Source organism: Thunnus maccoyii, chromosome 7 (genome assembly GCF_910596095.1).
Source record: "Thunnus maccoyii chromosome 7, fThuMac1.1, whole genome shotgun sequence".
Classification (NCBI taxonomy): domain Eukaryota; kingdom Metazoa; phylum Chordata; class Actinopteri; order Scombriformes; family Scombridae; genus Thunnus; species Thunnus maccoyii.
The window spans coordinates 27,632,987-27,660,776 of NC_056539.1; the positions used below are offsets into that span (position 1 = coordinate 27,632,987).

General features: G+C 39.2%; 1 protein-coding gene across 1 annotated transcript; it reads left to right on the forward strand.

Moving 5' to 3' along the window:
* The first annotated feature begins 1,291 nt into the window (after window positions 1–1,291).
* Window positions 1,292–27,528, forward strand: pik3ca (phosphatidylinositol-4,5-bisphosphate 3-kinase, catalytic subunit alpha). The gene is made up of 26 exons (XM_042416472.1): window positions 1,292–1,684; window positions 2,117–2,192; window positions 5,325–5,431; window positions 5,694–5,862; window positions 6,244–6,370; window positions 6,782–6,991; window positions 7,458–7,552; window positions 7,826–7,981; window positions 8,532–8,777; window positions 9,377–9,462; window positions 10,058–10,163; window positions 12,421–12,573; window positions 12,771–12,905; window positions 16,571–16,695; window positions 16,981–17,062; window positions 17,424–17,588; window positions 17,941–18,044; window positions 18,208–18,379; window positions 19,101–19,207; window positions 19,340–19,461; window positions 19,854–19,932; window positions 20,080–20,250; window positions 20,520–20,637; window positions 21,342–21,493; window positions 22,023–22,185; window positions 22,335–27,528. Exons 3-26 carry the CDS (start codon window positions 5,376–5,378, stop codon window positions 22,440–22,442), a joined length of 3,207 nt encoding a protein of 1,068 aa, XP_042272406.1. The 5' UTR covers window positions 1,292–1,684; window positions 2,117–2,192; window positions 5,325–5,375; the 3' UTR covers window positions 22,443–27,528.
* Window positions 27,529–27,790: the final 262 nt, after the last annotated feature.

A 27,790-nucleotide genomic window follows, 5' to 3' on the forward strand; every position in this document is an offset into this window, starting at 1 on the left:
ATGAGAAATCAATAACAAACACCTTAGACATGGATGAAGTTGTTAGAATTTTTGCCAAGAGAAACAGGAGACTGATGTAGACGGATGGATGGATGGATGGATGGATGGATGGATGGATGGATAGATGGATGGATGGATGGATGGATGGATGGATGGATGGATGGATGGATGGATGGATAGATGGATGGATGGATGGATGGATGGATGGATGGATGGATATAGTTACGTTGAAGCTTGAATATAGGCTTGATTAGTTGATTTATTCTTCTATTTTTGTATATATTGGCGAGAGAAGTCTCGTTGTAATGGTGAGAAATCTCACTGGATTAGTTTTTAATTTTATTTGAGAACTAAACTCATCCAGTGAAAAGAAATGTTATGGAGTCGATTATGTTAAAATATGGATTAAGGATTGTTTATTATTATTTTAGGGTAAATCAATCTGGCCTCCACTGACTCAAAACACAGGGTAGCAGAAAACCGCTGCTTCACTACCCCCTAATTTCTCTGCTTCAAATTGTTCTTTATAAATTTGAATAGAATAAAGCAGAATACTACTTTATTAATCCCCATGGAGAAATTAATCTTAACCCATCCAAACACACAGCCACACCACACCAGCCCGCCCTAATATAGCAGGCTAAAACCGGCCCTGAGAGGCACACACATCCTATCATACATAAGAGGAGCTTAATTCAACAAATGTTTGATATTTTTTACTTTACTTTCTCAGCACTACATGCATTTACAACTGATTACAGTGACTTTTTCATTTTTTCATCATGACAGAAGCTGAAATCTGAGGGAAGATGACAATGGCAGGGTTATTATGAGGTAAATCTAGATAATCTTGCTCAATTACATACTGGCCTACATAAACATGTCTTTATCTGTTTCCTGTTTCCTTATCTTGACTTTTTGGTGGCTAATGTGAAAATTTTGAACTCTGTGGGGACCAATTGGCTTTATCAAATTGTGGGCTACTTTACAAAAACAAGTAGGCGTCACACCCACAAACATTGAAAGATTTTTTTTTTAATATCTCTGGATGAATTATTTGTAGGCTGTACTGTGGTCATAGTTTATTACATGTGGTCACATTTCAATATGACAAAATGTGGTTTGGTGCATAATTGAGTCATGTTACCAATATATCACACCATTAAAACACACACCCAACCGCCCATTTTCACTCTCTCTGATGTGTGTGTGTGTGTGTGTGTGTGTGTGTGTGTGTGTGTGTGTGTGTGTGTGTGTGTGTGTGTGTGTGCGTGTGTTTTGAGGAAGGAGGGAGGGCCCCAGCCAGACAGACAGCGTGGCTGCATTGTCGCAGCAGCAAGACAACTTGTCCAGTCGACCAGTAGCTCAGCTGCTCATAACATCCTCAGTTTGAGCCCTTTGCCGACTGGACATGCGGGTCTGTCTGCATTTTCAGCAGCAGTACAACTCAAAACTCAAAGAACAAGAGGGATTTATCACCGATGTGGAATAACGGCTGCTGTCACGGATAGCTGGCACACAGACTGACAGGCGACGGATACCAGCCTGCTCTCGCCCGGCGTCGGGAGCCACCAGCCGGCCGCAGGGACCTGGAGGGGTCGGCTGCCTGGAAGGCTAGCTTACTGGCATAAGCCGGGGAGAGCTTTTTCATAATATTTTTCTGTGTTGACACCAACTCAAAAAGGTCAGCTATTAGCTAAATTAGCCACCTTTTCAGTAGATAAATGGCTCGTCTTGAGTGTTTGGAATATATTTTCCACCAAGGGGATGACAGGCTCAGAATTAGCCGCTAGCTAACATTAATACAAGAAAGCTATCTAATGTTAACTGTTAAACACCCCTAAACTGAAAGGTGTTTGTGATAAGACTGAACAGAAGTGGTTGTTAATTATAGTGGTCATACCAGTGTTATGTATCATTAGCAGTGTTTTTTAGTCATCATCTCTGAGCTGTCATCCTACAACCACCTCACGTTAGCTAGCTAACGTAGCTTGCTGCTAGCCAGTGTGAGTCAGTCCAACTGCTAACTGTTACAGATGCAGACTCTGTGCGATGTTGTTTGTGTTTTTGTTTTGTTTTTTTAAAAAATTTCCTCTCCTCCCAACACATATTTCAGTGACACCGTGAAGATGGATTGAAACATGAAGGGTGGAACTGTCCCATCATCAAAATAGGAGGGCTGCTCTCTTGAGGTATGCTTCATAAATTCCTCTCCCTCCATCCGAATCACGCATCCTCTTGTTTATTTCACATCTTCTTTGTTGTAACTTGAAGCTCATTTCATGGACGGAATGAAATTTGAAAAAAAAATCTATAGTGGTTTCACTTGTGTTTTTCTTGAGACCACATTGTTGTGTAATGTGATGCAACTGGCCAAACCTTCTGTTAACCACAAATATATTAATAGAGGCTGAGCATATGTTTGATCTTGTCATCCTGCCATTGCTGGCCCACACAACTAGCTGTTAGTTGTGTAGTTTTGCTTCAGTATTCAAAGCAAGCTTGTGTGTAGGCCAGTGTTTCCCCACTCCCCACATCCTGTGTTGTGAGGAAGCTTCCTTTTTTGTCCTAAAGTGCTTAGCTGCATCCTGATCAGGGTCACAGATCGCAGAACTGCTCAGTAGGTGTTATGTGTTGTAAGTTACCTTGTTTTGTTGTTTTTTTTTTGTATATATTCAATGCTGCCATTCACTATAAGGAAAGGTTGTTTTCTCTTTCTCTATTAACTTTTCAGTCCCTTAAATTTTTGTCCAGTCACATCTTTAAACTATAACTGGGTTTTCGAAGTGAGAATTTCAAAGGGGTTGCAATACTCTCTTCATTTAGCTTGATTTAGCCATTCATTAATTAACCCACTGGGTGTTCATCCTAGTCAGGGTTGTGGTGGCAACAAGCATTGTAGCTCAGATGTTGTCCTTTTCCATATCAGCATCCTCCACCTAGAGGACTCCTTCTGCAGCTGCTCTGAACCTGATTATGAGATTGATTTTCCAGTTCATTCTGGGGCAGTTGTCCTCAAAGAAATAGGACAATTTAAGAGTTGTCATATCTTTAAAATTGACTTCCTACAACCTGGATGACTTTGTCAGTCTCGTTCGTGCTTGTTGTTTTATTTGTGGTCATTTTTCTGTCGCCTTTTCTCTGGCTCTGACACAGGAAGGTTCTTATTCCCGCCTGCAAAGCTCGATTGGCTCGTTGGTTTTTTCCAACTGGGGAAACAGCCATCACTGAGCACAACACTAGACCCATTTGAATTGCTGAAAAAGTCTGAAATGTGGGCAGCAATTCAGACGTGTGGAACCTGGCTGAAGTGCTCCAAAGCCAGCAAGGAGATTTAAACCCACCAGTCAAACCCTCAAACAGGATGCAAAATTAACTTTTCTGTCCACCGGCCAGATGGCTAGCGAATGTTCAAATTTTACCAACCACTCAATAGACTAACATTGTTTTTTTGGCTGGTGAGTGAAGTAAATTTACCAGCCATTTGCATATTTTACCAGCATTTTGGCCGGTAGCTGGTGCTAATTTTGTGCCCTGCCTTCAAAGCATGTGTAAAACATGTCTGGTGCAGGGAGGGCATCTTTCTTGGTGCCTTAACCACCCAAAGTGACCTGGAACCTTGGCAGCAATGTTGTTGGGAGTCTGGGTGGCTGGTAGCTAAAGCCCGGAGATATGAAAGTAATGTTGACATTGTAATATGAGACGATATATCATGTGGGATTTCTATTACTGTGTTGATAAATCCTAAGTGGTGTTCTTTCTTCATCTGAAAGGCTGCATTACAGTTGAGCAACACAATGATCTGAACTTCCTTGAGTGTTATAGCTAAGTGAAATGAACCGTGAATGACTTCCTTAACTTTTAACCTTTCTCTTTCACCAGAGACATAATCGGCCGCCTCTAGTTAAACAGATTAGATTAATTTTATTGTTATACTGCACTTTAGACGTTTATCTAATACAGTCTAGACCTCATTATAATCCGGGCAAAGACACTGTAGTGCACACAATTGCAATTATTACAGTAAAGTAGATGAAGTGTAACCGAACATTCCTTGTAATGAATGGAAGATTGATATTGGCTCGATAAATAAGGATAATAATCATTCTCGGTTTTCTTCTCATCCTGACTGCATTTCTGAGAATTGTTTACGGCCATATGTTTATGGACGTTTAAATTAAGCTGTAATGTTGTAAGTTCCCAGCAACCCACACGAACAGATACTTTCCCATCGCAGTGTCACAATCTGCAGTTGAGTCACTGTTTTGTTTTTGTGCGTATGTGTTTGACCTGAGCAATCTGTCTAAAATAGTTGTGTCACTGAAGTCCCTCAAGACGCCATTATTTCTCTGTACTCCATGACAGAAGGTTGAATGAGCTAATGTTGGCTGGCAAAAATACAGCTCACTTTTCTTGGCTAATTTTCCTTCGTGGGAAAAAAGTACTGTATCGTTAAAAAAAATCACTGGAGGTTTAGTCAGTGAAGTACTGACAGTATTTGGACAATTTTATAATTTTGACAATTCCAAAACCCATTTTTTGTGGTGTGTCCAATGGGAATAGTGGTTAGGATGAATACCGCGTTAACTGCAACGTTCATGGTTTGATTCCAACTTCGGATTATTGTTGTATGTCATAATCCTCTCTCTCTCTCTCTCTCCATGTTTCCTTGAAGCTTTACTACTGTAAACTATCTAGTGGAAGGTGAAATGAAAAGAGAGGTTCTTAAAAATATATTTCTCTGTTTTGTTAGGAGTGTATCACTTAATATAAATATCAAATTAATGTTAGAATAGGCTTATTTCAATAAACATAATTGCTATAAGGTAGACATATCACATTTGAACCTGATTTGGACCTCATTTGTACTAAAACTCTTTAGAGTCAATGTCCATGTTCAGGTCACCAGATTTGTCGGTTGTTAAATCCGCAAAACAAAGATTGTTTCAGGTGTTCCCAAATGTTTCATTAGATTTTTTTGTTGCCTAATGGAGTTAGAAAGATCACAAGGCACATAGACAGTTGTTCAGTTGCAAACACCAGGGTCATTTGTCACATATGTGCCTTTGAATAATGTGTGTCAGTTGGTCAGTAGAGGACATTTGCTCTCCTCGGCTGCACCACATCCATAATCTGGCAAAGTACTAAATCCCTCTTTTGACTAAAGTACCACACAAACTACATTCATAGTCAGATGAGAAGCACAATCTGCGCCTGAGGTTTTTTTTTTTTTTTTAACATTTTCATGGAGTTACACAGAGAAGTTAGCTTGTGCTTTACACTGTGAGGGTCAGAACTTGCTTGAAAGTGTTGTTTTCTTTCAGGTTGTGCTCTGCAGCTAATCTGTGTGACTGAGCTGGGGGACAGAGAGGAAGATGCCTCCCAGGCCGTCCTCAGGGGAGCTATGGGGCATCCACTTGATGCCTCCCAGGTATGACAGTTTAAATTCAAGATATAAATGCATTTTCTATTAATGTGTGTACACATGCACTTGATTAGGGAAGTTAATAAGCCTAAAAGCTATGTATGTATTTATTATTATTTAGTCATTATTTTTCTTATTTATTTAATATATTTCTTATTGAATGTAAACAAATTCTCAACAGTGAAAAATGCTCAAAGCCTCAGTAAATGAAAAATACAGAATTAAGTTTGTCATCAGCATTGTATAACTATACTGAGTGTATCTGCAGGATCCTGGTGGACTGCCTGCTGCCCAACGGGATGATTCTGACCCTGGAGTGTCTCCGTGAGGCCACGCTCATCACCATCAAACACGAACTGTTCAAGGAGGCCAGAAAATATCCCCTCCATCACCTCCTACAGGAGGAGACTTCCTACATCTTCGTCAGTGTTACACAGGTAGGAGCGCTCAAATCTGCATTTGAATATCTGGTACGCAGGTGAGTAAACATAACTGTTATCGAAAGATTCGTGGAGTGACCCCAGACCAGCTGTTTATGTAAGGAGAACAAAAATTTATCTGAAACTGTCATGGTTACCGTAGCTGCTAATAAAAAGAAATAAGATTGGAGGGGTCACAAAGATAAGCAATCCGTATCTTGCTTGTCCTCTACAAAGCTTAACACGCCTCAGCTTTAGAGAGTGCACACTTTTTCCAAAAACATCCATTCTACACCTGCGTGAAGATTATCAGCTCTCACAACCATTCACCGATGGCTTTCATGGAAAAAACAAAAGTGTTGTAGTATTAACACAGACTATGTTTTTTCCTGCCTGCAGGAAGCAGAGCGGGAGGAGTTCTATGATGAGACCCGGAGGCTGTGTGACCTCAGACTTTTCCAGCCCTTCCTCAAGGTCATTGAACCAGTTGGCAACAGAGAGGAAAAGATCCTTAACAGAGAGATTGGTGAGAGATCGGTTCTGTTGTGGACACTCCTGGTTACTCCGTCCTTCCTCTTTTTGACATTATCTCATTTGTTCATTCATAAAGAACGTCAGTTTGCTTACAGTTTGGAACATGTGATAAATTCAAAAGAGATGTTCCTGCTCAGTTAAAAAGTAATGATTTGGCTTCAGAATTGCAAATGAGTCAGTAATTTGGTAAGAAGTGGAGAATTGTTTAAGTTTCTAAATACTTACATATTTATAGTTATAGTAAATAGTGTCTGTTTCTCATAAAATGGAAAAGACAAATGAAAAGTTTCCATAGTAGAGGGTTAAACTTAATAATACTGCATCTCTTAACTGACTAATCCACCTAAAATTGCCTTTAATAACAAAAAAAATCCCCCATTAACTTTGCTTTCTATTGTGTCAGGTTTTGCCATTGGTATGCCAGTGTGTGAGTTTGACCTGGTGAAGGACCCGGAGGTTCAGGATTTCAGGAGAAACATCCTGAATGTTTGTAAAGACTCTGTGGAGCTGAGAGACGCCAGCGGGCCCCACAGCAGAGCCCTGTATGTTTACCCACCCAATGTTGAATCCACACAGGAACTACCCAAACACATCTACAGCAAACTGGACAAAGGTAGGCAACGGCTTTTGTCAAATCCTTTTTCAGTGTTGCATCTAACCAGTATCACAATGTGTTTCTTGGGGCCTCTTTAGAAAAAAAACAACTGTTTTTTTAAATAAAAATGCATCTTTTTGTTTTTTGGGTGTCTGACCAAGTCTGTGATTATTATTTTCTAAAGAATAAAACACAAATAAAGACAACAGTAGGACGACAGGGAGAAAGCAGTGAACATTGTAGCCTTTCATCAATACCAACCTTTACAATGGATAAATAACACACTAATGAATCTGGCGATCAATGAATTGATTGATGTGCTAATAAAACAATACATGAAAAAAGAAGCAGAATATTCAATACCTCAGGATAATTAAAGGTGTGCTATTGTTTCTGGGTTGCTGCTTTAATAAAATTTGATTTATTGATTCTTTTTTTCTCAGCTTCCATGTCAATATCTTTGTCTGTCTTTCTATTTTTATAGGCCAGATTATCGTTGTGATTTGGGTGATTGTCTCTCCAAACAACGACAAACAAAAGTACACACTGAAGATCAACCACGACTGTGTGCCTGAACAGGTGGGGGAATATCTACCAAAATAAAAAAACACAATGAATCATTCACGAGAGCCTCCCTGTACACCACCTCAATGTGTTCATTCAAGCTGAGGAAATTGAAGGGATCCCTTAAGTTCTATAAACTAAAAGCATATCCACTGAGTGAACAAAAAATAGAAGCTCCTGTAGTGCAGTCCAGTAATAAATACTGCCTTGCCAACCTCTAATGTAGACGTTGGTAAGGCGGTATTTAATGTCTGTCCTCTAATGTCTGCTTGTATCTTTGTCCTAAAGGTGATTGCAGAGGCCATTCGTAAGAAGACACGCAGCATGCTGCTGTCCCCCGAGCAGCTAAAGATGTGTGTTCAGGAATACCAGGGTAAATACATCCTCAAAGTCTGTGGCTGTGATGAGTACCTGCTGGAAAAGTACCCCATCAGCCAGTATAAGGTAAGCAACATCTATATAGGGCATCTCCAGTTCATGGAAACAATATAAGAAAAAATTAGAGATTAAGTGGCATACCATGCATTTTAGCAATTGTTTTGGACTTTTTAATAAATTCCTAACAGTCTATAGCTAAAGCCTGATCCCTTTCAGATCCTTTATTTATTGTAACCTTTGTGGATACGGAAAGAGAGTAATGTCCTCTCTTTTCCATTGTTGCTGTCTCCTTATAGGGCTGCACCTAACTGATGTGCGTGTAATTACACCCTTTTCCTATGTGAACCTTTGTGGATACGTCAGAACAACATTGCTTTTCATTAAAAACACTGGAGCCATTTGCTCATCCACAGCGTTTAGGGTTTGGAGAAATTCCCTCTGAACCAGATCAAAGCAGGAGATGCACGGTGTCACTCTTTCCTCTGCAATGACTCGCCGGCTGCTGGAAAATAACCAATTGACATCATTGGTTACACTTACGCACAGTGTAATTCTATCATTCCTGTGTAGACTTTCGTTCTAACTGTTCTCTGTCTCTGTGTCTCTCTCCCTCTAGTATATCCGTAGTTGCATCATGCTGGGCAGGATGCCTAACCTGATGCTAATGGCTAAGGACAGCCTGTACACCCAGTTGCCTACAGATAACTTTGTCATGCCGTCATACTCCCGCCGCATCTCCACGGCAGCGTCCTATATGAACGGCGAGGCAGCTGCCAAGTCGCTGTGGACCATCAATGGAACTCTGCGAATACGAATCCTCTGTGCCACCTATGTTAACGTCAATATACGGGACATAGACAAGGTGGGGGATGCTGAGTCTAATACACCAACAGATCCTTGACTCCAATACAGTATGCTCACACTTAGGTCAACACTATGCTGAATGGTAGGAAAAGACTAGTAAAAGAACCTTTTTTTAGTAAAACACCATGAATGCTATTTATTGTATTCTCTGGAGATTCATGAATACAGAAACACTTATTAAATCAATATACCAGAAGTAATTATGATTATTTTTGGAGCTGTTTCCGATGACTGTGTTTTTTTTTTTTTTTTTAGTCGTGCACAGAGTCCCATCAACTAACTCCCTCACTTCCTCTGGAAACAAACAGTCATTGTCTATGTCTCATGTGAATAGAGACCTTTACCAAGGGAAAGTAGTTCTGGTAGCTTGTTTAGTTTTGCAGTCTTGAATCTTTTGTGTGAATACAACTAATGTTTTACAAAACTGCCAGACAACATGAGACATTGACCATTTAACATGACAGCTGTTGCACTTCTTAGTAAAGTTGTCCAAAAAGCCATTTATTCTAAAAATGTATAATTTTGTAGTGACTATTTTTATTATTGCTTTAATTGTTTTATTGCTTGTTAGATGTGTCCTCTCTTGTATGTATGTAGATTTATGTGAGAACAGGTATTTACCATGGAGGAGAACAGATGTGTGACAATGTCAACACACAGAGAGTACCCTGCTCCAACCCCAGGTAACTGACCACCCTTCAGTACAGTTCATTCATTACAGTGGCCCTTAAATACAGAACATTTTAATCAGTTATGGTACCTGATAATAAAAAAATAACTACTACCTTTACCCACTTTCATTTTATTTCCTTTAAATAGTGCTGTAGACAGTCTGAGCCTCTAATTTACTTTAAGCAGTCTAAGGCAGGCGGCTAAGTTAACAGTTTAGCGCTGTCTAGTAACACTAAACTGCTGTATTACGTTACTGTTTAAAGTCTCGGTCCACTCTTATACCTCTGGAGAGGTTAAAGAAATACCGTCTATCAAAAGGATTTCGGCATTGAGGTTTCTTTTTTTCTAAATGTCCCTCTGAAAATGTAGTTTCTGAAAGTACAGGCTCAATTGTGTAATAGCAGCGTAAGGTTTCTGAGCACTCCGTTGTCTATCAAGAGGCATTGGAAGCACTTCGGTGTGCCTCAGAGAATTCATCTTTTTAGATCCTCTTTTTGGTGACAGCAGCTTGACCTGTAGGTTTATACTTCATATGAGATTGTCTCCATGTTTTTTTGTTAAGGCTCCTGTCTCATAAATCACCTCTCCTACGTTCTTAACGTTCAGGTGGAACGAGTGGCTGACCTATGATATGTACATCCCAGACATCCCCCGAGCCGCCAGACTTTGCCTCTCCATCTGCTCAGTGAAGGGCAGGAAGGGAGCAAAGGAGGTAAGATAGAAAACAGTGTAGGACTCCTCAGATCAACTTAAGTTCATAAATACATTTTCAAACAGGTTATAGTTTGACAGGAACTGGATATGCAAAAACAGGAAGTGTCTCGCTGAGCTATTTTGAAGCCATTGTTCCATTTTTTTAAAGTTTGGAGAAAAAAAATGAAAAACTAAAATACCTTCACTTATACTTTCACCTAAGAATACTAAGGAAAATGTAATAACAGTTGAGTTAAGTAGTGACATATGTATGAATATGGCATTTTGTGATTTAAAGCAAAAATCTATTCACAGAAAAATCTGTAAGAGCACCACAAACCAAATATGAATATATATGGTAGCCAAGGGACACTAATGATTTATTATACAAATAGCTAAATAGGTATTTAGATGTGCTGTACCACAGATAGGCAGACAATACTACAGTTGTCACAGTCTAAAGATAGCTGACAGCAGATGACCTTCATGAGTCTAAATGCTAGCATGCTAACCCATCCTGGAGAAATGTATGTGTATAGGTGCTGTGTGTGTGTGTGTGTGTGTGTGTTTGTATGTGCCGGTGTTGGTACATGAGCCCTTCTCTATGTGTCTGAGTTTATGTGTCCAAGGTGAATGGGAGCTGTGGTATCATCTGTGGTTCTGTTTAATTACTAATCAGTCTTGGGCACCGTGGTGGCAGAAAACATCAACAGAAACACAATTAGCAGAAGAGACTTTTCCATTCATGCAAGACAGGACCGAGTATGTCTTTCATTGATAACATGCTGTGGAAAAGGGTTAATTGTTCTTTCTCAAACTCATATGAAAATATATGACCTTAAGAATTTCACAAAAGAATAATTTAATACTCTGAACATGTGAAATCATTCAGGCTATATTATTAATTAACACATCAAAACGTACAATTTAATATAAAAAGTAACACTTTTTAAAAACCATATCTTTTGTACAGTATACCAAGCAATACTAACACAAATTCAAATTTCTTTCATCAGATTTATAGTTAAAAGAATGGCTTATTCTATATTTAGAAACCTCGTTGTGTAAAACCGATGGAGTGTGTCTGTGTTTGTGTGTACTGGGGTCTGATACTCGTCAAAGATACCCTTGCTGATTGATTTCTCTTCCATTTCTCACTGATGGAAAAGCTGGAAGGGTAAGAGGTATGTGTGTGTGAGTGAGAGAGAGTGTGTGTGTGTGTGTGTGAGTGTATCAATGAATGTCAGACATGGATATTGTAACAGACACCCGGGGTGAGTCCTGTCCCCCCCGCCGCACCATGCCAGGTTGAGGTTAGGTTAGCGGATGCTCTTTCATGCCCCACCTGAATTAAAGATAAACACTTCTCTACAGCAGCCTTTTGTTCCAGCACTTAACTATAAATAGTTGTATTTTGACTGGCTGTCTGCATGTAACTCTGTCCGCCTCACCATGTGGCCCTTTGTCACCTGGTTCCATCACTTGCCCCTTAGTGAAGACTCACCCTGAGGATCAAGATGTTATCTTAAACATTTTTGTAGCCATTGTGAAGGCTTACATGGTAGCTTTTTTGCATTTGAAAGACTGTTTGATAACCTTTATATCTAAAGATGAGACTGTAGTACATATTCACAAGGCAAATGTATTCAAAATTAGGAATAGGAAAACAGGAACATCGAACAGTACACAATATATATAATTTTACTAATGATGTAAGGCAAACACTCACAGAAAGTCAAATGATATGGCATTCAAATGAGAACAGCAGCAAACATCATGTTGCGATATCATACATATCTACATCACCATAAGATAGGCAGTCACATTCAGACTGCCTGAACAGGATGAGTGAGTTTGGGGATGACATTGTAGTTATAAAGTGCACCACCTTAAACTTTGTTAAAGGCCTTTAAAACCAATTTAAATTAAATAGAACTTGTTAAAAGTAATTGAAACTATTACAACCCAATAAAACATTTTAATATCCTTTTAAAATCTTCTAAATCCCAGTGAAACTCATTTCTCATTTCATTAGGATTTTAACATTTTGCAAACCAACCACTGAAGGAAAATTTAACAACATCCATCAAGGAGGTCTGAGCTGGTACTTTTAATGGTAAAAGCGTCCTTGATTCACAGTAATTAACCATATCTGTGTGTGTTCCTGTTTTGTTTTTCATGAGATTTTCACATTATGTTAAAACTAGTGACAGTTGCAATCGCAGGGTGTCTCTGTCTCTTTGTCTCACTCTTTTCCTGCCCCTCACTCCGTTTAGGAGCACTGTCCCCTGGCCTGGGGTAATGTCAACTTGTTTGACTACACCCACACTCTGGTGGCTAACAAGATGGCTCTGAACCTCTGGCCTGTTCCTCATGGCCTTGAAGACCTCCTCAACCCCATAGGAGTCACGGGCTCCAACCCCAATAAGGTATTCAAATCCAGAATCATGCTTTCAGAGGTTTCAAACTCCTTTTTTTCCTAAATTGTATCAGATACTGAGCTGTTTGACATCAGGATGTATCTCAAACGGGCACAGGAAACATACTCAGGTTTCCATATTTGACTCTTGACAGATAATGCTGATGTACACATTGTGACTGGATCCTGTGAATGTCTGTTGTACAGGAAACGCCATGTCTGGAGCTGGAATTTGACCACTTCAGTAGTCCAGTCAAATACCCAGATATGAATGCTGTAGAGGATCACGCAAACTGGACCATCTCAAGAGAACTGGGGTTCAACTACAACCTCTCTGGACAGGTAACTGCTACTAACCAGTGGGCTGATCAGGTGCAACAACACAGAAAGACACCTGTTTACATGAGTCATGCAGAGGACGAGGAAGAGCACACAGGTGTGGGAGGGGTGTGCGATTTTGGAGGTTCATATTAAAATAAGAATATTTTATTGTCCTGGTGACAGATTTGAGTTTGACCTGATGCTATGAAGGCAGATATATATCAGGAAACACTACTATGTGCTTCTTTAACTTAATGTACTTGTCAGTGAGGAAAAAAAAGATCAATCTAGCAAGTAACACTGAGAGAGAAGATGAGGTAAGTTATTAATGAGGGTGTTTGACATTTATTTATGAAGCCCCAATGTGAGGTGTGGTCGCCATTACATGTAATGAGACTATCTGCTTTATTAGTTTGGTATTTGTAAGTAATGTCAACAGATCTCTGGGTGTAATATAAGATACCATGTTTAATTACAGTTAGTTACATGTTATTTGATCTTTTGGGGATATATTACATGACAGTGTTCAAAGTATGTCCATGTAAAAACATAGTTAGCTTTAGTTTAAGAAAGGTTGTGGTGTTAAAACAGGATTTGACATTTGACAGTTGACACAGCAGTCGACTGACATTCCTTACTTATTTCAGATCAGTTAAGTTTTCAGTTCATCATATCCTTTTTAAGATCCTGAAGCCTCCAACAAAACAAATTACATTTACCTGAAAATACAGCTTCTGGACAGAAATCCAACACCAACCTTAAAAATGAGGAAATATAATGTCTCATGCAACTTGAGATAGGTTAATTTACAAAATGTCATTTTAAAGGTGGCTGATTTAACAAATTTTGTTTGCCATAGCAGAGGAGATAATCAAGCATGAAATTTGCCACCATTAATAACCTGTAGACTTAATAGCTGTCTCACCATTATTTGATAATATTCCCTATCTATCATGTATCTGCTCTGCTTTATTACGTTGTGACCAGTTAAAGATTGTGGATTTTGGACTTGACTGTGGACTCATTGGTTGGCTAAATATGCAGGTAGATGTAAATTTTGCAGCCATTCTCAGTTTTTATTCTAAGGATTCTGACATTTTATTCATAGAATTGTGATATCACTAAATTTAGGTCAGTAAGTGATTTAATTAACACGGTTATTTGCTCGTCCTTCAATAAAATCTAGAAACAGTTTGGTAACTTGTTTGGTCTACTTTTCGTGTCATCCGGTAGTGTCAATATAAGTTACTGTGTTCAGTTATTAATGACGGTGATGCTGTTATCAGATCTCTAGAAGATGTGAGGCATGAGAACCACGACTTCTGATGTGATAATGTGACATGTGGTCGGAGTCACTGCGCCATGTGAGAGGATGCGAACGGTGTGAGCCGATGTGTTAAGTTATTCATGATGAGCGCCTCGAATGTGACAAGTGCCCAACTCATTATGTAGTGTGATGATAATTTCATCTGGCTTGAGCCTGATGAGAAAAAAGGCCGCCCTTAAGTGCACTAAATATCTAAATTAACATTACAGGCATATAGTTACATTACAGTATGTTTTGTTAAGGAGGATGATTGCGCTACGGACAAAGTACATTTTCTACATATTATGGTGTAGCGCTTCACTTAGCAAGTGATAGCTTGTGAGGAAAAGCTCAGATTAAAGATAGAGGGTTGTTAAAAGCCATGTCAACATTTCTGGTGAGTTTGATTATTACCATGGTTTCTGGGGCCATGCAGATAAAAACATTAATGAGCTCTACTTGGATTATATAAATTCTCTCTTGACCAGCTTGATTGAATCTAATAGTCTTCTACTTCCTGTTTGTCCTGTTAATATACTGTACATGTCACAAACACTATTTTTACGGGTTGGATATGGAAATAATGGAGGTGTAAGGATGTCTTGACATATCTGTTATAATGTGTCACAGAAAATACTTTTGTCTTATTAATTTAATATATTTGAATAAATAAAATCCTGTATATCACATTATAACATAATGTGACATAGACATAGATGTGTTTTAATGTGGTATGTTTTTACAGGTCCATTACGAGTGCTAGACCGCACAGTATTGATTTATTTATGAAGGTTAGCGTAATGTGGTGTACTAAGTAATTCCTTTATCTGTAACTTAAGTTGTTTGAGAAGCCTCCCTAACAGTAATGGGTCTTAAAGGTAAAGTCAGCGGTTCTAATCCAATATACTTTTTTGTCAAATTCAATGAATATCTCCTCATAGTTCACTAGCTGTCTGTTCTGTGTGTGTGCTGAAAAAAAATCTGGTGTTCATACACATCACTGGCTCTGTAAGCGGGCACGTAAACACAATGGCTCCAAGCCGCACAACACTGAGCCGGCCAATCAGCAGCAGGAGGCGTTCATGCTCGTGCACAGGATGGGAGAAGTCATCAGTGCGGCTGTCAGTGTGAGGACATGACAGTCTCTCGTCTCCAGCACCCGTTGAATGGTGGGGGAGGGCTGGCGAACTGGAGAGAAAGAGGCTGAAGTGTTTTCTCACAGACAAGATACGCTTCCATTTTATTAAATGTATCAATTCACACTGAATCTCACGGAGACCTTCTGCGTTTTTTTTTAAAACTCAGAGTCTGTTTCTGTCGCGTTTAATGAAGTGAAACCTGAGCAGACAGCTGTTTAAAGCACACAAATATCCTGCTGTATATGCTTTAAAAATATAAACCGTATTAGTGAATTAATGAATACAAACACTCTTGATTTCTTCCCACGGAGCCGACATGTAAACTGTTTTGGTTCAGTAAATTTCTGTGGATGATCTGTTCACATGAGACAATTTTTTTTTCCCGCTCATGATAAAGTGTGAGAGGAACCAAAGTGACTCTACAGCTGACGCATCGCTCTGGATTCCACCATATTTCTCTTTTTTGGTTTTTGTCTTAGCAATACGCATCCATCAATTTGGGGGGGGCGGAGCTTCTGAAGGAGCACAGAGGGAGGGGGTGTATTTGTTTGGATGTTTATTTCAAATATCAAAAAAATCTTTCTCCAGAATGACTGACTCTACCTTTAATGGATCACTACTGTTGTTAATGTTCCAAGCTACAAATGGCTACATGGCTGAATGACCATGTAGACTTCCAGTATAACGACACTGTAATGCAGAAGTGTTACTCTCAACAGCGATGAACCTAAATTGTTTGCAAATCTATATTTGTGAATCCTTACATGCCCCTACAAGATGGGAATACTGGGAACAAGGAAGCACAAAATTTAATTCACTTGTCACAGCAGTTGAAAAACAGTGGAAATAAACTGCTTCTCTTTCACTGTGCAGATTTATTAAAACTTCTAAATGATGGACGTGACATCTAGGCCAAAATACATGGTGATATTTCAGAAGTTTCTTGTTGCACACCCATCAAGTAACATACTGTTTAATCAGAGAGTAAATTACTATAGAGGTTTACTATATTTAGTTTGACTTTAGGCTTGTTAATGCTTCAATTTATTTTCTGTTTTATTAACCATAAATTGTAACACAGTGAGTAAATAGAAGTGCATAATGTCAGTAACATTGTGTGTCTTTCACCCCAGTAAATGTTGGTCCTGGCAAAGTAATTTGAGATAATGTGATGCTGACCGAGATGTTTAGTTATGTAATCATGCAGAGTTTTAAAGTATTTTCTTTCCGTTGTGTTCCAGAGCAATCGTGTGGCCAGAGATCACGCCCTGACGGAGAGCGACATCGAGCAGCTGAGACAGCTCAGTAACAGAGACCCTCTCTCAGAAATCACTGAGCAGGAGAAAGACTTCCTCTGGAGACACAGGTAACCTCAATTACTACTCTATGTAGAGGTTTAACAGGTCAGACTTGACTGCAGATGTAAGTATGTATGACTGTATGATTAGCCTCCATCCAGATTTGATACAAGCTTATTCTAATTGGTGAATGGTGGAGAAAAACCTTGTGTGAACCCACATTCATAGCCGTAACAAAATTTAGCATGCTTAATACATTACATGAAAATGCGGTAATGTGGCTTTGTTTCAGCCTTGTATGCAGGAATATGTATAGAAACACAGTAGTTGTCCTCTCGCTCTTCTTCTACCAGGCACTACTGCATGAACATCCCTGAGATCCTTCCCAAGATCCTTCTCGCTGTCAAATGGAACTCCAGAGATGAAGTAGCACAGGTAACCAGCTGCAAAAATAAGGTGTAGTTTAAGATGTAACACATTTTTGTGCTTTTCTGACTTATAAGAACCGAATGCTGAGTCTGCTGAAGGTCTACCTGTCATCTTCTATTCACAAATATTTATTTCATGTATTCCATCTTGATCACTCATGTTGAGGAAAGGCCTCCTTTTTGTGTTTTTAGATTTGGATGTATACTTTTTTTTCTGAAACTCTGCACCTTTTGTACATACACTGTATTTTGAAATGATTTAGCTACTTGAAACAAGACTGTACAGACTAGGAATTTGTTTATTTTGGGGTTTCTTTTTGCATATTTGTCAACTGTTAATGACATTTCTTGGTTTGTGTGTTTCCCAGATGTATTGCCTTTTAAAGGAATGGCCGTCCATTCGTCCTGAGCAGGCCATGGAACTGTTGGATTGTAATTATCCGGACCCCATGGTCAGACACTTTGCTGTACGATGCCTTGACAAATACCTGACAGATGACAAACTGTCACAGTACCTCATCCAGCTTGTACAGGTGAGTCTAACTGTAGTTCAGGACTATTGAGTCCAAGGAAACATTGACAAAAGAAAAGAATAAAAGGAGAGAAATTCAAGAACTACAAGTACAACTCTTAGTAAAATAGACTGCGGAGTATGTTTCTCAAGCCTGAGTGTTCTTGGCATTCAGTTTTATTTCTGATGGAAAGAAGCTCTTGATAAATTGGTTCCTGTGTATCGAAGATTTAGGTTGTCTGTGGTGTTCTGTGTACACAGACTCTTTGGTGGCTAGACCTTGAAATCGCTAACCTGAACCTCCTCTCTGCAATTCCTCTTAATCTTTCCTTCTTGTTTTTAATCTTCTCTTCCCATCTCTCCTCCTGTTTAAGGTGTTAAAATACGAGCAGTACCTTGATAGTCCCCTGGCCCGTTTCCTCCTTAAAAAGGCCCTGACCAATCAAAAGATAGGACATTTCTTCTTCTGGCATCTCAAGTGAGTCACTGTTCATATGTTTATGTACCTTCAATTCTCTCTCTGTCTTGCTACAAAGCTAAAGTAAATCCTCCATACGCTGCTGTGATTGTTAAAAAACAACCTTTCTGCTTCCTATTTTCTCTCTAACACCTCTCTCTCGTCTCTCTTGTCTTCCTCACAGGTCAGAAATGCACAACAAAACAGTGAGCCAGAGGTTTGGGTTGCTGTTAGAGGCTTACTGCAGGGCTTGTGGCATGTACCTCAAACACTTGAGCAGGCAGGTAGAGGCCATGGAGAAGCTCATTAACCTCACTGACATCCTCAAACAGGAGAAGAAGGATGAGACGCAGAAGGTAAGGAAGTCTTTTAGATCTTAACACCACAGTATATAATGTGTGGGACAAATTGTGTGGATGTTGACATGTATCTCGATCGTACAAAGAAGTGGCGTAATATCACGACATCATCATCGTTGAAAATGTACGCAAATGATTAGCATCTAAAATCACAATCTGTGTACTGTCAGTGGTTGTGATAGATCCGACAAAGCTCCATCACATTTATATTTTTTGTTCAAATAGGTTTGGAATTCCTTCAGTTTTTGTAGCTGCTCAACTAACTGTGTTACTGTTGTTTATAGTATTGATTTGACGTACAATACAAAATAAGCAGTAAGTGATCGAGCAAAAAGTACGCATCCAAACAAAATAGGTTGATTTTCTTTGTTTGGTTTTTATTTTCATGAAATACATATCCTTTATTTGGTGTTAATTAATCACTGCTGTGGCTTCTCCACTAAATCGACTCTGTCACAAAGGTCAATTTATCCACAACTGACACTAAACACACACAATTTAATTATCAGGTATTATTATTATCCTAAAACTGGCCTGTTAAACATCCAAATTTTATGTGGGACCAGTGATGCAATTCTAAAAAACATGCCTGTCCAAAATACTCATTCATGTGCTAGCGGCTTTGTTTAAAGCATAATTTACCCTTATAGTATAGTAAAATCACAAATATTCAGTTGGTTTTAGAAGATTTCTTTGTGGGTGTGTCGTGTCTGTGGAGGTCCAGATGCGGTTTCTCGTGGACCAGATGAAAAGACCGGACTACATGGATGCTCTGCAGAACTTCACCTCTCCTCTCAACCCTGCACACCAACTGGGAAACCTGAGGTTAGGAGCATGTGTGTGTGTGTGAAGTGGTGTGTGTGTGTGTGTGTGTGTGTGTGTGTGTGTGTGTGTGTGTGTATGTGTAAGTGAGGTGTGAGGGGAAAAAGAGATTCATTTGAAATAATTTGTGCGCAGGTTAGATGAATGTAGGATCATGTCATCAGCGAAGAGGCCGTTGTGGCTGAACTGGGAGAATCCTGACATCATGTCTGAGCTGCTCTTTCAGAACAATGAGATCATCTTCAAAAATGGAGACGGTAAAATACACACACACACACACAAAAATACACACAGCCAGCCACTCCTGCACTCACTGCACACTGCTCTGAAACCTGAACAGACCCACTAGAAACTCAAGTCTGAAACAATATGTGCTAAAATTGACATGGAATAGCATTTAACGTGACTTGTCAAATAAATTATGATAATTTTGTCCTGAACACTAAAGAACTAAGAACAGCACGCTCATTCTGACTCGTGTTATTAAGCAATACAACACATTTCCCAACAATGTTAAATGGTGAAACAAAATATAATTATTATTTACTGCAATCATACTAACTCTTCCTCATGTTGTTTCTGTGTATAATCTTTGAAATACTGAAGGATGTTATTAGCTGTTAATGTCCTCTTTGTTTCTGTGTTGTAGACTTGCGGCAGGATATGCTGACTCTGCAGATTATTAAAATCATGGAGAACATTTGGCAGAATCAGGGACTGGACCTACGGTACTAAACTCTCCTTCTGTCCCGTTGCCTCTATCTATATTTCTCTCTCTCACTGTATCTTTTTCTTCTACTCTCTCACTCTTCCTACGACAGTGTGCGGGGGGCTAAGTTTTGTGTGTGTGTGTGTGTGTGTCCCTCTCTCTCCAGGATGCTGCCCTATGGCTGTCTGTCATTAGGAGACTGCGTGGGTCTCATCGAGGTGGTTCGCAGCTCTCACACCATCATGCAGATTCAGTGTAAAGGCGGCTTGAAGGGAGCCCTGCAGTTCAACTCCAACGCTCTGCATCAGTGGCTCAAGGACAAGAATAAGGGCGAGATGTAAGTTCTTTTTTCCCCTGACGTTATTTTTTTACTGCTTCTCCGCATCATTAGATTGTATAGAGCTCTGTCCATTAGAGGACTGTATCTGCAGGGCTCAAAAAGAAATGTTTCAAAGGAGAAATGTGGTCATTTAAGAGTTCTAGCCCATTTAGTTCAGCCTGTAATTAGTTTATACTTTTCATATGTGTGGATTATGTAATCTGGAACATTTACTTGTTTTTCAATTTTTTTAATTAAAAATGCTGTGCTGTTGTGTGTTTGTGCAGGTATGATCTGGCTGTGGATCTGTTTACGAGGTCGTGTGCTGGCTACTGTGTAGCTACATTTATTCTTGGGATAGGAGACAGGCACAACAGCAACATTATGGTCAAAGATGATGGACAGGTAACTATACAGTATACATACACAGCACGCAACATCACGGTTAAGGGTGGACAGGTGGAAAATCACACACATACACATATCATTTCTGGATATAATGAACATTTAACAACATGCGTGCTTTCACTCATCCACACCTTTTGTGTTATTAAGCTGTTCCATGTGAATGTTTTTTGAGTTTTAAGTAATTTGACAAACATGCATTCTCTCCTTGTTTTCCTCGTATTATCTGTTTCTTTGTTAGCACTTATTGCTGATCCAGCTCTCGATACTTAACTGCTGGGAGGAGAAATGTCGATGGTGTTGCAGTTCACAGTGTCAGCTGTGATATGTGTTTATGAGTGTAGAGGAGAAGCAGAGCAGCCCGAAACAAAAAATAAAAACCAGAATTCATGTAAAATGTAAAATCACCAAGTATAAAACATATTCTCTAAGACTTTTGGGGGAAAAAAACATCCACTTAAACCTTTATACTTTTTCATTTGATCATTTGTAATGTAAAACCTAATGTTATTAGGGATTTGTTATTGGCAAGTGCATAATTTGATGAAGTAGAAGTTTTAGCCAATACTATGCACTCATCTCTGTAATAAGATTGGTGTTGATGCCTTGTACTTTCATGAGGGGAAACAGTATATAGATTTGACTTGAGAGGATATTTACTTGTAAGAGAGAGAGTTACTGAACTTTGTTCTACTCTCCTCCAGTTGTTTCATATAGATTTTGGCCATTTCCTGGATCATAAGAAGAAGAAATTTGGCTACAAGAGAGAGCGAGTGCCCTTTGTTCTGACGCAAGACTTCCTCATCGTCATCAGCAAAGGTTCCCAGGAGTGTGCAAAGACCAAAGAGTTTGAGAGGTACTGTAGCATCTCCTTTACTCTCATCTGCTGACTGAGATACTGCCACAACAAAGGTTTGTCATAGGGATGCTTGTCTTTAACTAGGTTTTAAAGTATGACACAGTGAACTGGAGAGCACACACTGAAGGCACAATTGCTACACTGGCACTGAACCTTGATGAGCTCTGTGAGCACTGCTACCTTATTACATTAAAAAACACAATTTACCAACATCCTTCCTGTCTAGCAAGTAGGTCTGGGACGTGTTTTAGCAAATTTGCATCATGCAAGCTGCATTTTGCAATACATGAGCCTGTGAGAACCCTGTAGGACTCATCGGTAAAACAGGTCACTGTACCATCACAGCCCTTCAACTGTCTTCAGATGGCGTCAGAAACAAGTGAAACAGAGACGCTCATCTGGCTGTGGGAGGGTGTTGTTGCCGTTGCTGTGACTTCCTGTGTTGCAGCCACTAAAGGAAATGGTACAAAAAAACGCTCCTTTTTTTGTTTGTCTTTCTCACATTTTCTTTTCCATCTCCCTCCAGGTTTCAGGAGATGTGTTATAAAGCCTACCTGGCCATCCGGCAGCATGCTAACCTGTTCATCAACCTGTTCTCCATGATGCTGGGCTCCGGTATGCCTGAGCTGCAGTCATTTGATGACATCGCCTACATTAGGAAGACGCTGGCCCTGGAGAAAACTGAACAGGTATATAAGATTTCCTCTGTGCTCACATCTGTTTCTTTCCATTCTTACTTTATGGTCTTTAAATAGTCATATTATTGCATCTACTCTCTACTCTGTATCTGCCGCGCGGTACCGTATGAATCTCTTTTATGATGTTCTGCCTCACACAGGAGGCGCTGGACTACTTTATGAAACAGATGAACGATGCTCACCATGGAGGATGGACCACCAAGATGGACTGGATTTTCCACACAATCAGACAGCATGCACTAAACTGATCTGCACACGAACAAAAAAAACCCACCAGTCCCGCCATGGAGTATTTACTTCTGTCAGCCAGCATTAGTCCATCACAGAATTTTTCAGTTTTCCATAGCAGACGCCAGGAACTGCTCACTGATGATGGAAGTTTGGAGCTTGATATTTTTTTAATCACACCAGTACAATTTCTTTTCTTTTTTTTTTCTTTTTTTTTTTTTTAATAACGAGGTTCCTGTTTCACCTTCCTTTTTGTGTGGTCTTGACGGCGCCCCCGCACTACCCTCTGCTTGTTCTGGGATCCTCCTCATGTCCTTGAAGATGTGCGCTACTTGGCTGATGTTTGTAGTACTGACTACTACGCTTCCTCTGTTATGTTATGTTCTTTTCGTACGTTAAAAAAAAAAAAAAAAAGGAAATTTTACCCTATACACTCCACAAATTGGACACAAATTTATCTGCCAAGCTATAAATGTAGCCACTGAGTCCGACTTGCTGCTGTATTAGTGCTGCACTGTGGCTCCATCCCAGAAAGGAGGTGCTTGGGAAACTTTTATTTATTTATTTTTTTTAAAATCTTATCTTATGAGAAGACAGAGGGCACAAAAGAACTGTCTAAATGATCTCGTTGTACAGTGCAGGATGGGGGCAGTTACCACGGCTACCACCGCACAGTCTTCCGCCATCTTTGTGGTGAAGTCGTCCCTTGTGACCTGATTTGGTTGTCAGCCCTCCCACCTTTTAATCCTTTGTGAGGAAATGTCAAACTTAAAAAAAAAAAAACAAACTTCAGAAGAGTATCTGGGTTATTTTTGCGCCGCTCTACAGTCTCCATCAGCCTCAATAAAACAGCACTCCACCCTCGGGAACTTTTGTCGGTGGCGCAACTTTAGACTCTTGAACAAACTTCAGGGTGATGATGCCTTTCCATCAAAAAAACAGCACTTAGAAAAAAAAAAAACAGAGTAATATACAAATTTATTATGACTTTTTAAATTTATTTATGTATCTTGTTTCATTCAGTTTCTACAGTGGCAAAACCCTGACTCAACTCTTCAGAAACACACCGTTGTTTGTGTAAATATATTTGGATTTTTTTTTTTTGTATTTGCGTTTACCTGTTTGCAGCTTCTTCCGACTCCCATGAGTGCAACTGCTTTTCCCCGGTATCACAATTATAGAGCTTTGCTCATATTTGTAAGTTAGGACTGCTGACGCCTCAGTCACTTTTAAGTTAAAACATTCATTCGACTTTACCAGTAGCTCCATTTTTTTGTTTTTATTGTGGCTAGTCTACAGCCCCACCTGGAATTTACAAGTTTATATTGTTTATGAATGCAAAAACGGCAAGAGTGAAAGTGCCAGTCTCACTTCTTATGAATAATGGGACCTATTTTGAGCCTGGGGGCTGTCTGTTTTGTCAGCGAGCAGAGGCCCAGGGGAATGTCACGTCTTCCTGTTGATAAAATGCCTTTGTGTTACAGCACAACACTCCACAACACCGCACACTGCTAAGCCCTACAAACTTTGCTTGGTCAAGTTGTAGAAAGCAAACCGTGACAGCACTATTACCATGAAAAGCATGGCTTTTTCTTTCTTTTTTTTTTTAATTTTTAGAAAAAGCTCGATTTGACCCTAGTGGTGTATTATTTCTATTTCTAACCATGTTAGGTTGATGGTTTTTGGCATGTCTGTCATGAGAATGTCTTGTATGCATCACACATTTTGGCATTTTTAAAAAAATTTTTATCCAGAACACACGTTTTCACTAGGCCCATAACCCCGGCAGTATTTAAGCTCTGCTTTATGTTTCCAGGCACTGTGAAAGCCATGATCTCCACATCTCTGTCAGAAGCCTGGAACATATAAGCAAGTCGCTTTTTCAACTGTTAAAAGTCACAGTATGCGGGTGCGGTATAGTTATAAGAAGGATTTACATCCAATCACTCAGAAAAGTGATCCAATAGTTAGATCAGGAGGAGAATAAGGAATTAATTAGACCTCAACCAAATTGTCAACTGACATCCAAACGCTGACCCATGAACTCTCGGTCAAGTGCAGTTTTATATGATGGGTTGAGGTTAGCTAGTCGACCCAAATCACATTTGATTGGATACATTTATGTAATAGCCCCCAAGTTCAGGAAGACTCATCAAAAAATGCTTTTCTGGAAGAGAGAGAAGAGGGATTTTGATATGAAAACACCCCAAATGATTTTTTTTAACATATATTTAGCAAGAAAAGATAATTAAACAGTTCATTTTTTTAGTTTACAGTGTCTTTGAAGCCGGTCGTTTCAAGTCATTTCGGAAATTTCTAAAAAGTTTTTTAACGCTTAACAAAGCACCTTGAGTGGCCATCTGCTTTACGGCTTTTGTCAGTTCACTGAGGAGAGAATGTAGTATTTTATTTTACAAGAAAAGGTTCCTCAGAGCAGCCTCATGAACCTCTCCCCCCCCCTCCCTCCTGCAGTATGACATTTGGATGTGCGTAGAGCTACGTTATCATCTACAGTATGAAACTAGATTTGTCCGCGGAAGAAAAAAAAACCCCCACTTTCCTTCTTCAACAGTTGATTGTATTGAAAAGCCAAAGTCGTGGTCTTGTTCTGATGTGGCGCACGTGTGTGATGTCATATTATTGCAACATTAATGGCTAGAATGTATTTAATTTCTAATATGGACCTTATGTGCACTCATCTTTTTTTTTTAATGTTTTTGCATCAGTCATGTTTTCTTTCTAAGGTCAGATGCAGTGCTACTAAACATGTTGTCAGCTCCTTCTTTTTTCTAAACGTGCCAAGTCAGGACTGTGAAAGCTAATGCTGGATCACGCAGTCGGTCAAATCAGTTACAGACTTTTAAAAAAAAAAAAAAGGAGAAAGGTTGGGGTATGCACTTAGAAGTTCTTGTTCTCAATGCCTTTCCGTCCAAAAAGTACACTGTAGGAAGAAAGTTAGCTTAGTATGCATGTTTCTCAAGCAGCATAACCAGTTTGTGTGTACAGTTACAGTCTAACCTCTTTTTCTACGGTAGGCTTCATGTGTAACGAACCTGTAGCGTCGTTAGCCTTTATTTATCCTTTCTCATGTATCCTCCAAAATTGTGTGTGTGCGTGAGTGTGTTTGCATATGCATCAGTAGTTTCTGCACAGGTTGCAGAGCATTCATTGGCAGGCCCCAATGAAAATCCACATTATGTATGTATGTATGTATGTATATGTCCATATGTCTGCGTGTGATGACACCTCAACTGTTGCAGTGACGGTGTCTCTAAATGTTTTGTAAGCCTTTTTTTCCCCTCTGGCTGGTCTGTGCCAGAGACGAAGAAGAAGAAAAAAAAAAATAATGCTGAAGTTTTTGCATTGTTTGTAAGACAACGAGGGGAAACGGAAAAACTTTTTTCATACAGCAGTTGTAAATGTTTTACTTGAAATGAAATTGGAACCACAGTTGTATTTAAAGTTCAAACGCGGAGTGCAGTGTCTGTTTAATACTGAAGGGTGAAAGCGTGCATACGTCGTACTGTAAGTAAGCACTGAAGGATGAAGCATTATATGTACAGGCTGTTTGTTCCATACTGGTTGTGAATGTTATTGATGCCACCGTCCGACATTTCAGAATGAAGACTACTTCTTGAACTAACAAAGGACTGAAGTCGGTATTGAGGCCAACTATGACAAAGTAGTTTCTGTCATTTGATAAGATTTACTAATCTTACATTTTTATTACGTCAGCCTCAAAAATGATAATGAAGACGTCCAGCTGTGATGGTTCTCCAATCCTCCTCAGAGCATGTTTATTTGTTTAAAATTTCTCATGGCCCTCAACCTCGGTGCTGGATTGATCGCACTATGTTTTCCTCCCTCGCGTGAAGGCTGTGATGGCTTTATCCAACTAAACTAAACAAGAAACTCAACAGTGAAAACAAAGGCTCACATTTACGAGTCTGCTCATCACAGGATCAGTTTGACTGTTTTGTGTAGTTTTAAAGCAAAGCCAGCTCGTCTTGACTGTATGAATAAACAATCTGCAGGAGATTTAATCTCACATAATGATACATAATCATTATACCTGCTATTTGACAACAGTACGAGAACTTGGAAATGGTTGATTCTCCTTTAAGCCCTTCATGTGTGCAGAGAAAGGAGGGAAATCCTGTTTTCATTCATCCTCTAATCAGTTAATGCAATCATATGATCTGAGCTATGATTAAAGGACAGAGTGGACACAATAACATGAACATCCAAAAAAAAAAAAAAATGCAATCCAATGCATTAAATGCTGTCATTGTTAGCTAATGTTCAGTTTCTGATGACTGTGAAATTTTTTATTTTTATTTTGAAATGATTCTGTGTCCTTGTTATTGTGTCCACCGCCTGTATGGACCCAGATTTTCACCTGTAAGCAGTTAAAGGTGCTTTTTTTTGTTTTTTTTTTAAACTTTAATTTAGGGAGTGTCATTGTTTTAAGACACAGTGTATTTTTTTTATAAAGCCCTTAAAAAGGCTTTAAACAGATGAATGTTGAGGGTTTTGAACTCTTACACTCGCAGGAAAAAAAAGCAACCTCTGATCACCAATCATTCAGATTATTGATCATAAATTTTCCCTTGGAAGAAAAATATTGATGTAATGTCAGACAAAACAGTCTGTGGTTTCATGTTATTTTTTTGTATGCAGCACTATAAACTACATTGCAGCATCTCACTAATGTATTTCCATAACATGCCATGCTGTCAAAACCTTAACCTATACTATGAATGTACAACGGGCCATGTTGTTGTTTGTTTTTTCACAGCCTACCTGCATGAGATTGGGTGAAGATGAATATTATCCTTCTTGCTACCTTGTTTTGTGTTTGTTTGTTTTTTTATTAGTCTGCTAAGCAGCCATACAAATATTTATAAATTAATGCCTTAAGTTTGCTCCCTGTAGGAACAGTTCATCCTCACAATAACCTGCGTTACTTTTAATTTATAAATGTATATTGTGTTTCATTTTGGCTCCTTGGTCACAGAGTAAAGGTTTGTACCCTGACTGACTGACTGACTGACTGGTCATCTGATTGTTCTGTGAAGATGTACAAATAAATTTGTTAAACATTCACCCGGCTGTGTTTGCTCTTGCACCGCCCCCCGCACTGACGGACTGCAGTTTGACAGTACAACAGGTCTCTTAAATATTTTATTGGAAGAGTGCAATGCATTCAGCATTAAGTATTCAGTGAGTTTTTGTCTAGTACATCCAACTGTAATGAGTTAAATTCTTAAGTTTTATTTTCAAGGTTACCACTTTTTGTTAAAATTTTGATTACTGAAGGGGGTTAGACAAGGAATTAATTCATTTTCCATTCATTTTTCTTGCACTA